Source organism: Aythya ferina (genome assembly GCF_964211825.1).
Source record: "Aythya ferina genome assembly, chromosome: 1".
Taxonomy (NCBI): Eukaryota; Metazoa; Chordata; class Aves; order Anseriformes; family Anatidae; genus Aythya; species Aythya ferina.
Window position 1 is genome coordinate 131,042,153 of NC_140296.1, and position 13,755 is coordinate 131,055,907.

At 42.2% G+C, this 13,755-nt stretch overlaps 1 protein-coding gene across 2 annotated transcripts in view; it reads left to right on the top strand.

Moving 5' to 3' along the window:
- GYS2 (glycogen synthase 2) overlaps nucleotides 1-12,461 on the top strand; it is a 49,696-nt gene extending 37,235 nt beyond the window's left edge. Inside the window, exons 12-17 of one of the 2 annotated variants that reach the window (XM_084506109.1) lie at nucleotides 154-267; nucleotides 3,452-3,578; nucleotides 5,345-5,440; nucleotides 8,970-9,133; nucleotides 10,489-10,569; nucleotides 11,638-12,461. In XM_084506109.1, coding sequence (XP_084362235.1) covers nucleotides 154-267; nucleotides 3,452-3,578; nucleotides 5,345-5,440; nucleotides 8,970-9,133; nucleotides 10,489-10,569; nucleotides 11,638-11,859 — 804 coding nt within the window. In that variant the 3' untranslated portion in view covers nucleotides 11,860-12,461. Of the gene's footprint in view, nucleotides 1-153; nucleotides 268-3,451; nucleotides 3,579-5,344; nucleotides 5,441-8,969; nucleotides 9,156-10,488; nucleotides 10,570-11,637 lie in introns of both variants that reach the window. The other variant, XM_084506110.1, reaches the window with a different exon arrangement.
- Nucleotides 12,462-13,755: the final 1,294 nt, after the last annotated feature.

Consider the following 13,755-nt stretch of genomic DNA (forward strand, 5'->3'; position numbering starts at 1 on the left):
TGCAACTTTCTCTTTTTATCTTAAAATGAAACGGTAAAAACCTATCCACATCAATGGCAAAATCTCCCAGTATCTTCCACTAACCTTAGACAATGATAGCAGGATGTGTTGCCAGCAGTTTTGCCCCTCATAGGTTGCCTTTTCTCATTTTAGCGACATTGTCTGCCTCCAGTGACCACCCACAACATGATTGACGATGGCAATGATCCAATCCTCAATACCATTCGACGCATTGGCCTTTTCAATAACCGGACAGACAGAGTAAAGGTATGTTCTCTGATTTCCATTTTAGATACAAAATGGATTTTTTTTTTTAAACAGTCAGTCTGGATCATTAGAATGGGAAGCACAGTCAGATTCTTGATAGAGGGGCAATAATACACTACTGGAGTACTTCTCCCTCTTCCTCCCTTTCCAGGAATAACTAGTTACTTTACAGATACCCCCGTTGCTGTTTAATTAAGTTAATTTCAAATTAGAAATCTAATGCTAGGGATTTGACTGTTTTCATTGCTGCATCCTGTGCTGAACAAGGAACTACTGACATCCAGAAAGTACCATAGGTTATTTGCACCTGGATGTTAAACTCTTTAACAGATTAATTTGCTTCAAACTGGAGGTCTAGAGTTTCAGCACAGCCATTTCTGAGTATTGGTTCTCGTATTAAGAACAGCGCCCTGACGCTCAGCATTTGCTGTAAAAGCTAACCAGGATTCTGATCCTGAACAGAAATATTTCCTATTCATGCTGCCCTCATGTTTAATTCAATTGCTGAATCTAAAATTATGTAAATAAATTATTTCCTATACTTCCATGTATGTTTTACCAGACCACAGAAATGATCATCTCCATCTTCCACAGGTCTGTCAAAGTTTTTTTAGTCTGGCAGTCTGTGACATTTTCTCTGTTAACTATGGCTCTCTCTTCTTGCATTTTTTTCCTCTTCCAAACATCCTTTTGGTGGTCAGGTGTATAGTATCTCTGACAATGATATATCTCTTTGTCGTGGTTCCGCTTGAGTGGGCAGCCGAGCTCCACCACAGCCGCTCTCTCACTCCCCCTCCTCAAAGAGGAATGGGGAGAAAATATGTGAAAAGGGCTCAAGGATTGAGATAAGGACGAGAAAATCACGCAGTAATTATTGTAACGGGCAAAACAGACTCGGCATAAGGAGATAGTAAGATTTATTGCCTATTACTAACAAGCGAGAGAAGTGAGAAAACAAAGGAAAAAGCAAACCAAAAGCACCTTCCCCCCCATCCACCCTCTTCCACCTCCTCCCCCCGAGCGGCGCAGGGGAACGGGGGAATGGGGTTATGGTCAGTCTACAGCACTTCTTCTCTGCCGCTCCTTCTCGGTCACTCTTGTCCCCTGTGTTGTGGGGTCCCACCCACGGGATGCAGTCCTTGATGAACTGATCCGGCGTGGGCTTCCCACAGGCAGCAGCTCTTCCAGAACTGCTCCAGATATGGGTCCGTACCACGGGGTCCATCCCTCAGGAGAAAACTGCTCCAACCTGGCTCCCCTACGGGCAGCAGCTCCTGCCGGGTCACCTGCTCCTGCGTGGGCTCCTCTCCACAGGCTACAGGTCCGGCCCGGAATCTGCTCCGGCAGGGGTCTTCCACAGGTGGCAGCCTCCGTCGGTGCAGGGCCACCTGCTCCACCGTGGTCTCCTCCACGGGCTGCAGCGTGGAACCCTGCTCCACCGTGGTACTCCATGGGCTGCAGGGGGACATCCTGCTTCACCATGGTCCTCACCACAGGCCACAGGGGACTTCTGCTCCGGCGCCTGGAGCACCTCTCCCCCTCCCTCTACACTGACCTTGGCATGTGCAAGGCTGTTCTCTCACTCCCTTGACTCTCCCGGCTGCTGTGTGGCGCAGCGTTTTTCCCTGTCTTAAATATGCTCTCACAGAGGCGCAAAACAACATCGCTTATTGGCTCGGATCTGGAAAACAATGGGGCCCTTCCCAAACATGGGGCAGCTTCTAGATCTTTCTCACAGAAATCACCCCTATGGCTCCCTGCTACCAAAACCTTGCCACGTAAACCCACTACACTCTTGTTCTCAGTATGCTGGCTGTTAAACTCATGAGTATTACTGCATAACCATTTTCCTCAACTTCCTAGTATGCTTCTTCATGGCTTAACTGTATATCTACTAAGCACGTGTCTCCAATGAGCTCTGAGAATGTAATATGATAGTAATATACCAGATGTAATAAATGTAGGGTAGAAGGAGGCACTGTATATAAATGTATTAAAAATTACTCAGAACTAATAGCTTGAAGTCATTAGAAAGCAGATTGTGTATAACACTGCAGATACCTCCTCCTAATTCTCAGCAAACTTCACTGAAAAGGTTGTACAAAACTGGCATTACCACTGGAAAATTACCTACTACTTGAACAGAATGTATACTAAATGAGCTGATTGTATCAATAAAAGTTCTCTAAACTTGAAAGAGAAAGTCATCTTGAGACACGTATGACATGACCACACAATTGTCATGTGAAAAAAACAGTGATGCCAATGGGAAATCTTACTTGAATCAGTGGGTTCAAGTAAGCTTGCATATGAGAAGTTTACAGGCAATTTACTGGTTGAATACACTCATGTGTTGATTTATGCAAGTGAGTAGCATGACTCTGTTATTAAGAATAAATAAAGGCATCTCCCTTATGAGGAATGATGGTTGAAGTATGATAATTTGGGGAAGAAAGGCCCAGAGGTTAAACCCTTCCCTCATACTTCTTTCTACCAGAGCTGACTGGACAACCTACACAAGGTTCTTTACCTGTCAGTGGAATATGGGGCAGTAACACCAAGCTGAACAGAGTCATACAAATAAATTAGCTTGGGTCCTGGAAGAGGGACGTTAACCTAAACTAATAAGCTTTGTCTTTCAGCAAGATTAGTTAGCCCAGGCACAGGATTGTGATGATCGAGTTATAATATGTCTGGTTTCAAAATTCTTTCAGTTCTTAAAAGACCCTCTGAACACCATAAGCATTCCTATATTTCAATTGGAAGCTCAGGAGTGCTGTGTCCTCATGAGGTATCCTCTAGAACAAGACGTCCCTGTACTGTCTGTACCTTGGTACAGCCAACCAAAAGAACCAATTTAGAGTTGATAATTGTCACAGCCTTAGCCATAATTCACAACGTGCATGGTCTTTTCTGATCAGGAAGGATAAAGCCAAAGACTTTTCCAGAAAGTACCGTTTATTATCAGTATTATTTCCAGGACAAGACCCATGCATGTGGCTTCATTACAAGATCATGTATTTTAGTGTGGGAATTGAATTAGGTAATTGAATTAGGATGGGCAAAGGAGGTATTGTCCAAGTACTTAGGAAAAGACCAGAGTGAAGGAACTGATGAAGTATATTGATAATTAAAATGTATTAGTAGTTTCCTTTCACCTCTAATGTAACTTTTGAATATCCAGGTGATCCTACATCCAGAATTTCTTTCTTCAACCAGCCCATTGCTGCCCTTGGACTATGAGGAGTTTGTTAGAGGCTGTCACCTGGGTGTGTTTCCATCATACTATGAACCCTGGGGTTACACTCCAGGTAGGCAATCTGTACATTTAACTAAGTATCAAAGATGAATACACATTCTGTTGATGCAGAGTAGCTTTACAGCCAGTTTCTTCTGGAGTGCTGAAAAAACTCTTTTGACTCTGTTTCCTCTGCAGTGCAAAGGTCTTACTGCTGGCAAAATTTGGGGGCCAGGTGGTATAAAATGGCATCTACTGACTGACAACTACTCAAATTTGTCCCTGCGCTGGACCCTTTCCCATACTAACATGTAATCTTTTGATTTTCTGTGGCTTTAGAAAAAAAAAAAGCATATTGAAAAACTTAAAGCAACAACTCTGTTGCTACCAGCAGACATACTTCAGTGGATTTAATTCAAGATAGCAATTAAGTTTGATAGACATATATAATACCATATCTAAGATATTTACCACAAACACTTACATAAAGCGATGGTGAATATCACAGACTTAAAGGGAAGTTTCTAAAGATAGAGAAAACTTGTAGTTTCTGACATTAAAAAAAAAAAAAAGTTAACAATCCAAAATTTAAAAAAGGCACTTAGCACCTAATGAGATCAGTGCAAACTATAAACATGAATACTTGTGAAGATCAAATACCAGGTGTCTTTTATGTCCTCCAAAATATCTTCTGTAATCTCGATACACATCTAAAAGTTCAGATGCTCCTCTGAAGTGCATTTGCTGCAAGCCAATGAATCAGAATAAAAATTTTGCAAAGTTGATCATTCTCCAGAGCTATTTCTCTCCAAGTAAGAGACCTATCTAATTCCAACTAAGACAACGGTCTTGCATTCTGGCAATTTCTCTTCCTGATCAAGTTTCAGGTAAAGTATAAAGAAAATGTGACAACCAGGTAATTTCGAAGTAACCCAGCCAGAAAAGTTAGACTGTTAACAGTTTTGAGGAAAGCTGTGATTTATGCTAGTTAAAAGAATAGCTTCTCTTTCTTTTATTAATGCAAAAATTTATTTCTTTGTTGATATACCCACTTAATTCTCCAAGAAACAAAAAGTGGTGGTTTTTAGGTGGATTTGTAGCTCTGTTTTATAGACACAATCTTTGTTATCATATGAATGAAGGGCGTGTAGACGGCTTTCAGCATTTCAAAGACTAGAGTATTCTATTTTATCTGCCTGCTAGCATAGGATAGGCTTAATTTCATCAGCAAAAAACTCTTTAAACCTGACTAAATAGTTATTCTTGCTCACAGCAATGACAGAAATAACTACAAAAGATGTGTACATTTTATAATTTTATGATACTGGTTCCACATCTACGTTGAAAGCAATCCTAAATTAATGATGCTTTCTTTGTTGTTGCTATATGGACCAGTTTACAAACAATGAATATCAAAATAAAAAGTTTAACCTGCTCAAGCAACTAAGTGATTCAATTTTCCAAATAGTCATGAACACCTAATGAACATTTGTGTATAACAGGCTTCAATTTAAACTCCAAACAAACAGTCCAGACCATATGTTGGGATTCTCTGTTTCAACACTGGATTCCCAGAAAGTTTTCAATTTAGCTGCTGGGAAACATGAGGCTAATTTCACAGTGCAAAATTTTCTCTTTAAAATTCCATTTTTTCTTTCTTCTTTTTTTCTTTTCCTCAAAATCCACAAAAAAGCATAATAGTTTTCCCTTGTCGTTTTCAGAGCAGCTCTAGTTTTATGGGACCTCTGTCAGCCTGTTTCTTTTTCTTTTTTTTCTCTCAGGGTAAAATCATTCAAAACATACTGCCCTGAAACACTTTTTGTCTGTTTCTTTTGGCAGCTGAATGTACTGTGATGGGCATTCCAAGTGTGACCACAAACCTTTCTGGATTCGGCTGTTTTATGCAGGAACATGTTGCTGACCCAGCTGCTTATGGTAATTTTGTTTGTTTGTTTTTTAACACTGTATCAAAATAATGCCCCTGCATTAGGAAATCAAAAAGCACAGCAATAGTGCTTCAACTTCTCACTTTCATGCTTTCACTATTGCCATGTGGTTCACTGGGGGAATACGTTCAGAGCTCCAAAAACCAGTTAGAATCATAGAAACATAGTCTCCTAGCACTTCATAAAGTCACAGAATGGCTCGAGTTGGAAGGGACATCAAAGATCATCTAGTTCCAACCCCACCTGCCATAGGCAGGGATGCCACCCACTAGATGAGGTTGCTCAAGGCCTCATCTAACCCGGCCTTGAATTAAGCATTAATACAGTCTTACTTAACCCTTAAAGCATACTTTCCATAACTGGAAATTCTTGAGGTAACACTGTTTTTTAGAAAACAAGCTACAAACACCTTCCCCCCATCCACTCTCTTCTACCTCCTCCCCCCAAAGTGGTGCAGGGGACTGTGGGCTGTGGTCAGTCCCTGATGCTTCATCTCTGCCACTCCTTCATAGTCACTCTCTTGGATGCAGTCCTTTCTAAACTGATCCTGTGTGGGCTTCCCACGCAAGCAGTTCTTCAAGAACTGCTCAAACATGGGTCTGTGCCACGGGGTCCATCCATCAGGAGCAAACTGCTCCAGCACAGATCCCCAACAGGCGGCAGCTCCCCCCAGGCCCCCTGCTCCTGCGTGGGCTCCTCTCCAGGGCTGCAGCTCCAGCCCGGAGCCTGCTCCTGCAGAGGCTCTCCATGGGCCGCAGCCTCCTGCTCCACCGGGGGCTCCTCCATGGGCTGCAGCATGGAGATATGCTCCATGTGGGACCCATGGGCTTCAGGGGACAGCCTGCTCCACCAGGGGCCTCTCCACAGGCCGCAGGGAGCTTCTGCTCCATGCCTGGAGCACCTCTTGCCTTCCTTCTGCACTGACCTTGGGGGATGCAAGGCTGCTTCTCACTCCTCTCTCTCCCAGCTGCTGTTGTGCAGCAGTTTTTTTGCACAACCCCGCCCCTTTCTTAAATCTGCTCTCACAGAGGCACAAATAACACCACTTATTGGCTTGACTCTGGCCAGCAGCAAGTCCCTTTGGAGCCGGCTGATAAGTTCAGCAGCTGCCCCTTATCTAACATGGGGCTGCTGCTGAACTCTTTTCACAGAGGCCACCCCTGCAGCCCCCCACTACCAAAACCTTGCCACATAAACCCAATATGCTTCCCCAGGCCAGGGCCTGGGGGCTTCTCTCTGGTCACCCCTGCAAGGGCTGCCAGCAGAGAATCTATGGGTAAATACCCTGCAACACACGCTGCCTTGCCTGCCACTGGCAAGAGGACAGGGGTGCACAGGGGCCTCTATCTGCTCAGCATTGCTGCTGGGATCTTCTAATTAGTGCCTCAAGTAGTGGCTTGGACCCTCTCTTCACACACCACCCCTGCTAGAATCCCGCAGTTAGCATCAGAGCCCCTCTTTCCACCCAGTACCCATTCTGGGATCCCTTAATAAGCAGAACAGACTCTCAGTCCACCCAGCAGCTATGCTCTGATCCCTCCAGTAGCAGTAGAGCCCCTCTGTCTTTCCACCACCCCCTTATCAGATCCTTTAATTAGCAGTAGAGCCCATCTCCACCAAGCACCCCAGCCACAGTGAGACAGACACACAACCTCCCCTTCCTCCCAACACCCTGACCGGATCCCTCAAGTAGCTGCCCTGAGCCCATCACCACCCACTATTGTTGCTGGGATCCTTCAAGTAGTGGCAGAGCCCCATCCTGCTGGGATCCCTTAATTAGCAGCACAGACCCTCTGCCCTCCCATCTCACCTGCCTAGATCCCTCAAGTAGTGGCAGAGGTCCTCTCTGCACACAGAGGGGGTCTATAGGGTAGACCCTATGTCCACCCATCACCCCAGCCAGGGTCCCTCAACTAGTGAGAGTCCGTGAGTCCCCTACCACCTCAGCCCAGATCCCTCGGGTAGTAGAACAGCCCCTCTCTCCACCCACACCACTACCAGCATTGCTTAAGTAGTGGCTTGGTTCTTCTGTCCTCCCGTCTCCACTGTCCTGATTCCCTGAGTAGTGGCTCAGTCCCTATTTCTGTCTACGTTAAGACAACCACTGGCATTCATGAGATTACTAACACCTCCTTTGGCACAGATATGTAGTGTAATGCCAGCTGGTGTTGCATTGCCATTTGCCATGTGGCCTCGAGCCCTCTGTAGAGCTTTCATGCTATCCACCATAACGTTTGTAATACTTTGTATTTCCCTGGATAGATTTACTATTGCCTTCTTCTCACATTGTTATGACCAACCATGGCACGAGAACTGTGGCAAATCTGGGAGAGGTGGTTGACCAGATGGGCCATTGCTGTTTGCACTTGTATTTCTTACCTTTGCTCTACCTGGATGGATGCTGGCCTTTAACTTTGCCTATCGAGGGTGGCACATGCCAAAGAAAGGGGTGTGTTGTCCTGTTCCTCGCTCATCACGTGTCTTCCGTCTGTGGCCCATGGTCTCCCCCATTCCCAGCACTGTTTCATCAAGTGTACAATCCCACATGGAGACTGTCCAGACATGGGGCCTAGGTCACCATGAGCCACACAGACCCCAAGGCTGCTCCTGTAGACTGGACAGGGCAGAGCCAGGCAGGAGCTCCAGCAGGACATTATTATACATATATATATATACATACATATATATATATATATACATATATATATGTGTATTGTATTAATTAATTAATATTGTATTATACTGTGTATATATACATATATATATATATATATATACAGAGAGCATGGGTCACTTGCTGTTCTCTGCCAAAACATGGGTGTGGGCATTGACGTAACTTATACATTCCTAGGGAACACCAAGCAGTTCACTTAAGGTAGTTGTGTGTCTGTCTTACCTATTGAGATAGCTGAAGTCTATCCTCCTTTTCTTTCCAACTCCCTGGGGACAATAATAATGTATTGATCTTGGCAAACTACACAGAGGCAAAGTTTACCTCTGCCCTTTCTCAGCCAGAGTTGTACATTGATTAATGTGTGTGAGTTAGCTGTCTCTGTGCAAGTCACTAGTATTTGTACTGAAAACACAGCCCATGTCCTACAGACTGATTGACATTTATAAATTCTAGTGCAAACTTGGAAAGCATTAGATATTTTTTAAGCAAACAGTATTTTAAAATGGTGGGAGATAAAAGTGGTATGTCTTTAGCGAGAAAATCTTGAATCCTTTTGGATATATTTATACAAGAAAAACAACAACAAGAAAGTCTCTAAGTTTTGAGTAATCTGCTGTATTTCAGCTTGAAAGGTAAAGAAAATTGAAGTAAAAAAATACATATTTCCCTACATCTTTGAATGCCATCAAAATAGTAGCAAATGTTCCAGTTATAAACAACTGCCTCCCAACATTAAAAAAGGACATCTAACACGTAATGTTTGTAAGTCTATGTGACAGGAAGTAGAATGGAAATGTAAGAGGTCACCTTCAATTCAACTCATCTCCTTTTTTGTGTCTTTTAGGGATCTACATAGTAGACAGGAGGTTCCGCTCACCTGATGAATCATGCAACCAGCTGACTCAGTTCCTATATGGATTTTGTCAGCAGTCCCGTCGCCAGAGGATCATCCAAAGAAACCGAACTGAGAGGCTTTCAGATCTGTTGGACTGGAGATACCTAGGCAGGGTGTGTGAAACTATTAATAGAGGTATTAAAAACAGACACAGTGTCTAACTGTCTTCAGCATCATGCTACTTTGCAAGGAGGCATCCCTGTTCTGAAAGGCACCCATCAAAGGTGCTAAAGATAAAGCCTGCCTTTACATTTCAGTGTAATGCTTCCATTCTCCAGTGGTATGGAGGGACTTAACTGAATAGGTTAGAGCAGGAGCCAATCACGCTTAGTTTTTTGTACCCCTCATGCTAGTCAATGCAAAAAGCTTTTGGGAGCTTTCTCTGAGGACAATAGCACCCCTACACTAACTAAGATTTGTGCTCCAAAGTCATCTGGACTCTTTTCAAGGATCCTATTTCGTCACGGAAAGAGTAGTCGGGCATTGGAACGAGTTGCCCAGAGAAGTGGTGGCATCACCATCCCTGGGGGTGTTCGTGGAAAAGTTGGACCTTATGCTTAGGGACATGGCTTAGTGGGTGACATTGGTAGTAGGCTGATGATTGGACCAGATGATCTAGGAGGTCTTTTCCAACCTTAATGATCCTATGATTCTATCAATTCTTCCTGAAAGGCTGTTGGGCCTTGTGGATAGTCAGAACTCCTAAACTAAATCTGTACCTTAAAGGCAAAACAGTGTTTTTGATTTGACATAGAAAACACCACAGTACCACCTACTAAGAAATAGCAAAGCAATATTAAGTCCACAGGAGCAAAGGAGTGGAAGGATCCATACATATCAGTTTTGTAATGATTTCGGACCTTGCTCTGCTTTGGTATCTGTGTGAGATCCTTTCTGTTGATATTACTCCTGACACAATGTAAGACTGACACAAGCTATTTTTTTTTAATACAGGTGATGGAGGCTGGTGAATATAATGGATCCATCAAATATTGTTACCAAATTCTTAAATGCCAAGCCTCAGAAATTCATAAATGTTTCTTCTTTGTAACTGTTACACATACTCTATATGCAAGAATGAGCCTAAAGTTTATACACATACGTATTTAGAGATGTAAAATTTCCTGGTTTTAAAAAGACACAGTTCTGTCTTGAGGGATAAATAATGCCTGTCACTCTACACCAAACTACACCGACTGAGATGAGTGCTATTTACCAAATTGGTACACCTTAGACTTAAAAGAACCTTATTCAGCTTCTGTTCCAGCTTCAGCTCTACTTTGGAGCTCATTACTTCACAGTGATATGTTTGTTACAGGTAGCAAAACCATTTGGGTTCTCTAGCTAAACACATGGTCAGGCTTTGTTAAGCATCACCTTTGAGAAGATATTCATGTTACATTCCTTTTTTTTCTGTGTAAATCCGCTGTCCTCCTTGACTTGTAAAGGTTTCTCTTTTATTTTGCAGTATTACATGCATGCCAGACACTTGGCCCTCAGCAGAACATTCCCTGATAAATTTGAGATGGAACCAAGTGCTCCACCAAAGGTACAGTCTGCTTTTGGAGATGAGTTCATCTGCATTTTGGCTGTTTTACACAGAGAAAGAGAGAGAATGTGTGTGTGCTTGAGAGAGAGAGTCAGTCAGCAAGTTTTGTTCTAACTGCAGATAAATTAGCTCACAGTTAAAATCTTAAGTTGTAGACCCAAGCTCCAGTCACAAGTTGTAATGATATCAAATGCAAACAGTAAGGATACCATGTGCAATACAGGGACAGTTCTTCCAGCAATTTAGAGTGATCTGGATGGGACTACGCCACTTTAGACCAGCTGAAGAACTGGTCCTTGGAATTTCTTTTAGAAAAGCGTCAACTTCTAGTTTTGCTCCTGGTAAACTCCATGAAGATGTTCTGCACTAATCCAATAATAAAAAGGAAGCTGGGAAAAGATACCAAGGGAAAACGAAGCAAAACACAGTATTCATCTAAACAGAGTATGTGAGGAGAAGGCTGTGGCTGAAACTGCAAGGGGTCCAGTTTAAAGGCATACTTTCAATCACTACACTTCTTGTGTAGTGCACATTAGCACCAATGTTAGAAGGGATGCTGCTCAAATTCAGTCCAGACACCCCCAGAGCAACTCAGGTTTTCAAATAGTAAGAAGAAAGGAATCACAGAATCACAGAATCACCTAGGTTGGAAGGCTCAGGCCAAGACTCCTTGTTTGGCTTGTTTTTTGCAGAAATTGATGTATAACTAGAAAATTGTTCAAAACTTCAGGCTAATTCTGAATTTCAGTCAGAGCATTCTGACTAGAGAGTTCAGGAGGATTTCATGTAGCATTGAGGGTTTTAATGCTCAATAAGTCAAAGAAACAATGCTGGAAAGGAAGCGTATTGTTTATGATACAAGCTAAAGATTACTGCCATACAGGCACATACTTCCTATCAGAGAAGGACTGAGAGGACCTGTATTTAAGGGAGTTTAATTTTGGAGTGGTCTAGCTTACATGCCATCACCAATAGTTTGCCTTGACGTGCTGACTGCCTTGAATTGCTGTACACAACCAACTGAGGAACACTGTGATAACATGTACAACTTGCTTCTCTCTCTGCCAGACGGAAGGTTTCAGGTACCCCAGGCCTTCATCAGTGCCACCATCACCTTCTGTCTCTCAGCATTCCAGCCCTCACCACAGTGAAGGCGAAGATGAAGATGAGGATGAAAGATATGATGAAGATGAAGAGGCTGAAAGGGATAGGCAAAACATCAAATCTCCCTTTTCCCTTGGAGTATTACCTCAAGGGAAGACAAAGCAGCATGGAGAGTACAGGAACTGAATGTGTTGCTCTCACTGTATCAGGGTCTCTTCATCCATTCAAGAGCTTCTCCTGTAGGCTTGGCAAGCTTTGTGTTAAGGACAGGGTGTTGTGATTAGGAGAATCTTAAATGTTACTTGAGTTACACTGTTGGGAAGCCTAATATTATTTCACCTTGAAAGTAGTTTAAATGACAATTCTGTGCCCAGTGAAGGTAGAAGAAATTTTTCAAGCTTAGTAAACCTAGACAATGTGACAGTCCCCTCAGGAGCTTATACAAACTGTAGATCATACCTTTGTTTGCATAATTGTCTATATTAATCATGGCCCATGCTGATAGCTCTATTATGGTTGTTCCAAATGAACTCTTGCTTCATTTATGCCCTCCATTTTCCCCCCCCAAACTGAAATGATCTTTAAATCAGAGCTCAGAAAATGTAGAGAAAAAGTGGTACACTGAGGAAACCTTATCAGGGTTAAAAAAGATTTACTGAAAACACAATGATCTTCATTTTTCCTCATGCTGTTTATCTTATTGTAAGCTTACATCATTTAAAACATTTTTTTACAGCACATGGAAGTGTCTTGATTCAGTGGTAAAATATACTGTGGAACAATATAAAGTCTTATGCAGTGGGCATTTGAATTTTAGAGATAAATGAAAGTCATCTTCCTGAAGTCATTTAGACCCACAATAAACAGCAGATCATTTATTTTATCATTTCTCTGTTATGTTTCTTTAATTGTTTTCACTATGTCGTACATTATGTTTGTTAACCAAGTTCAGGGAAGAAATGAATGTTATTTGGTTAAAGAAAATGACAAAAATTGCTTAATTAACACCTTCTCATGCAGGCAAACCTACATGCCACAGAGCAATGTGAAAACATTCAAAGTTGTGCATTTAAATTCTTCCAATTGCCCCATAAGTTCATGCTCTCTTTCACTTCTGTGGAAGAAACCTCATCTTAAAAAATAATTCTAAAACAATTCCATCTTTTATTTAGAAGTTTGAAAATCAAGAATTTCTCAAGCTGTTTAAGAAAAGACATTTCTAGGAATTGATTCAGGCTGTTCCTCAGCAGGTAGGATGATCTGACCTCTGGAGGTATTTACCTTCACTGTCTTTTCTGGGGAGAGCTTACATGACCAGTTTTGATTAGATACCTACCTTTCAAACACTTAACCAACACTTGAAGACATGGTTCTTACTATAGATCATATAAAATAAAAGTGATTAAGTGCCTATCTGTATTTTTGGTCACCTAAAATCAGTTTTAAAATTGGACTTTCATTCTCAAGCTGATTTGGATAACTGAAAAAATACCTATTCTCAGAAGATATGTTCAAGTTTTATGGCAAAAACTTGACTGGATTTAAAAGGAGTCACTATTGTTTAGCCACTTATAAAGTAATTAAAAATGGTTAATAAGTATTTTTCATATGAAAGCAGTGAAAACAAAGATACCACATATGTATTTTCTTCATACCTTTTACTAAGTGGAAAACTGCATTCTGTGAGCTCAAAAATGTATGTTCTTTGTTGAAGTGGATTTAATCAGTTACCTTGCTGAGTCAATGAATATGATGTTTAAGGGTGCAACACTTCCCCACAGCATTCTCCTGGAAAAACTGACTGCTCATGGCTTGTATGGGTGTACTCTTTGCTGGGTAAAAAATTGGCTGGGTGGCCATGCCCAAAGAATCGTGGTGAATGGAGTTAAATCCAGTTGGCAGCTGATCACAAATGTTGTTCCTCAGGGCTCAGTATTGGGGCCAGTTCTCCTCAGTATCTTTATCAATGATCTTGACAAGGGAATTGAGTGCACCCTCAGTAACTTTGCAGACCACACCAAGCTGGGTACAAGTGTTAATCTGCTCAAGGGTAGGTAGGCTCTACAGAGGGATCTGGATAGG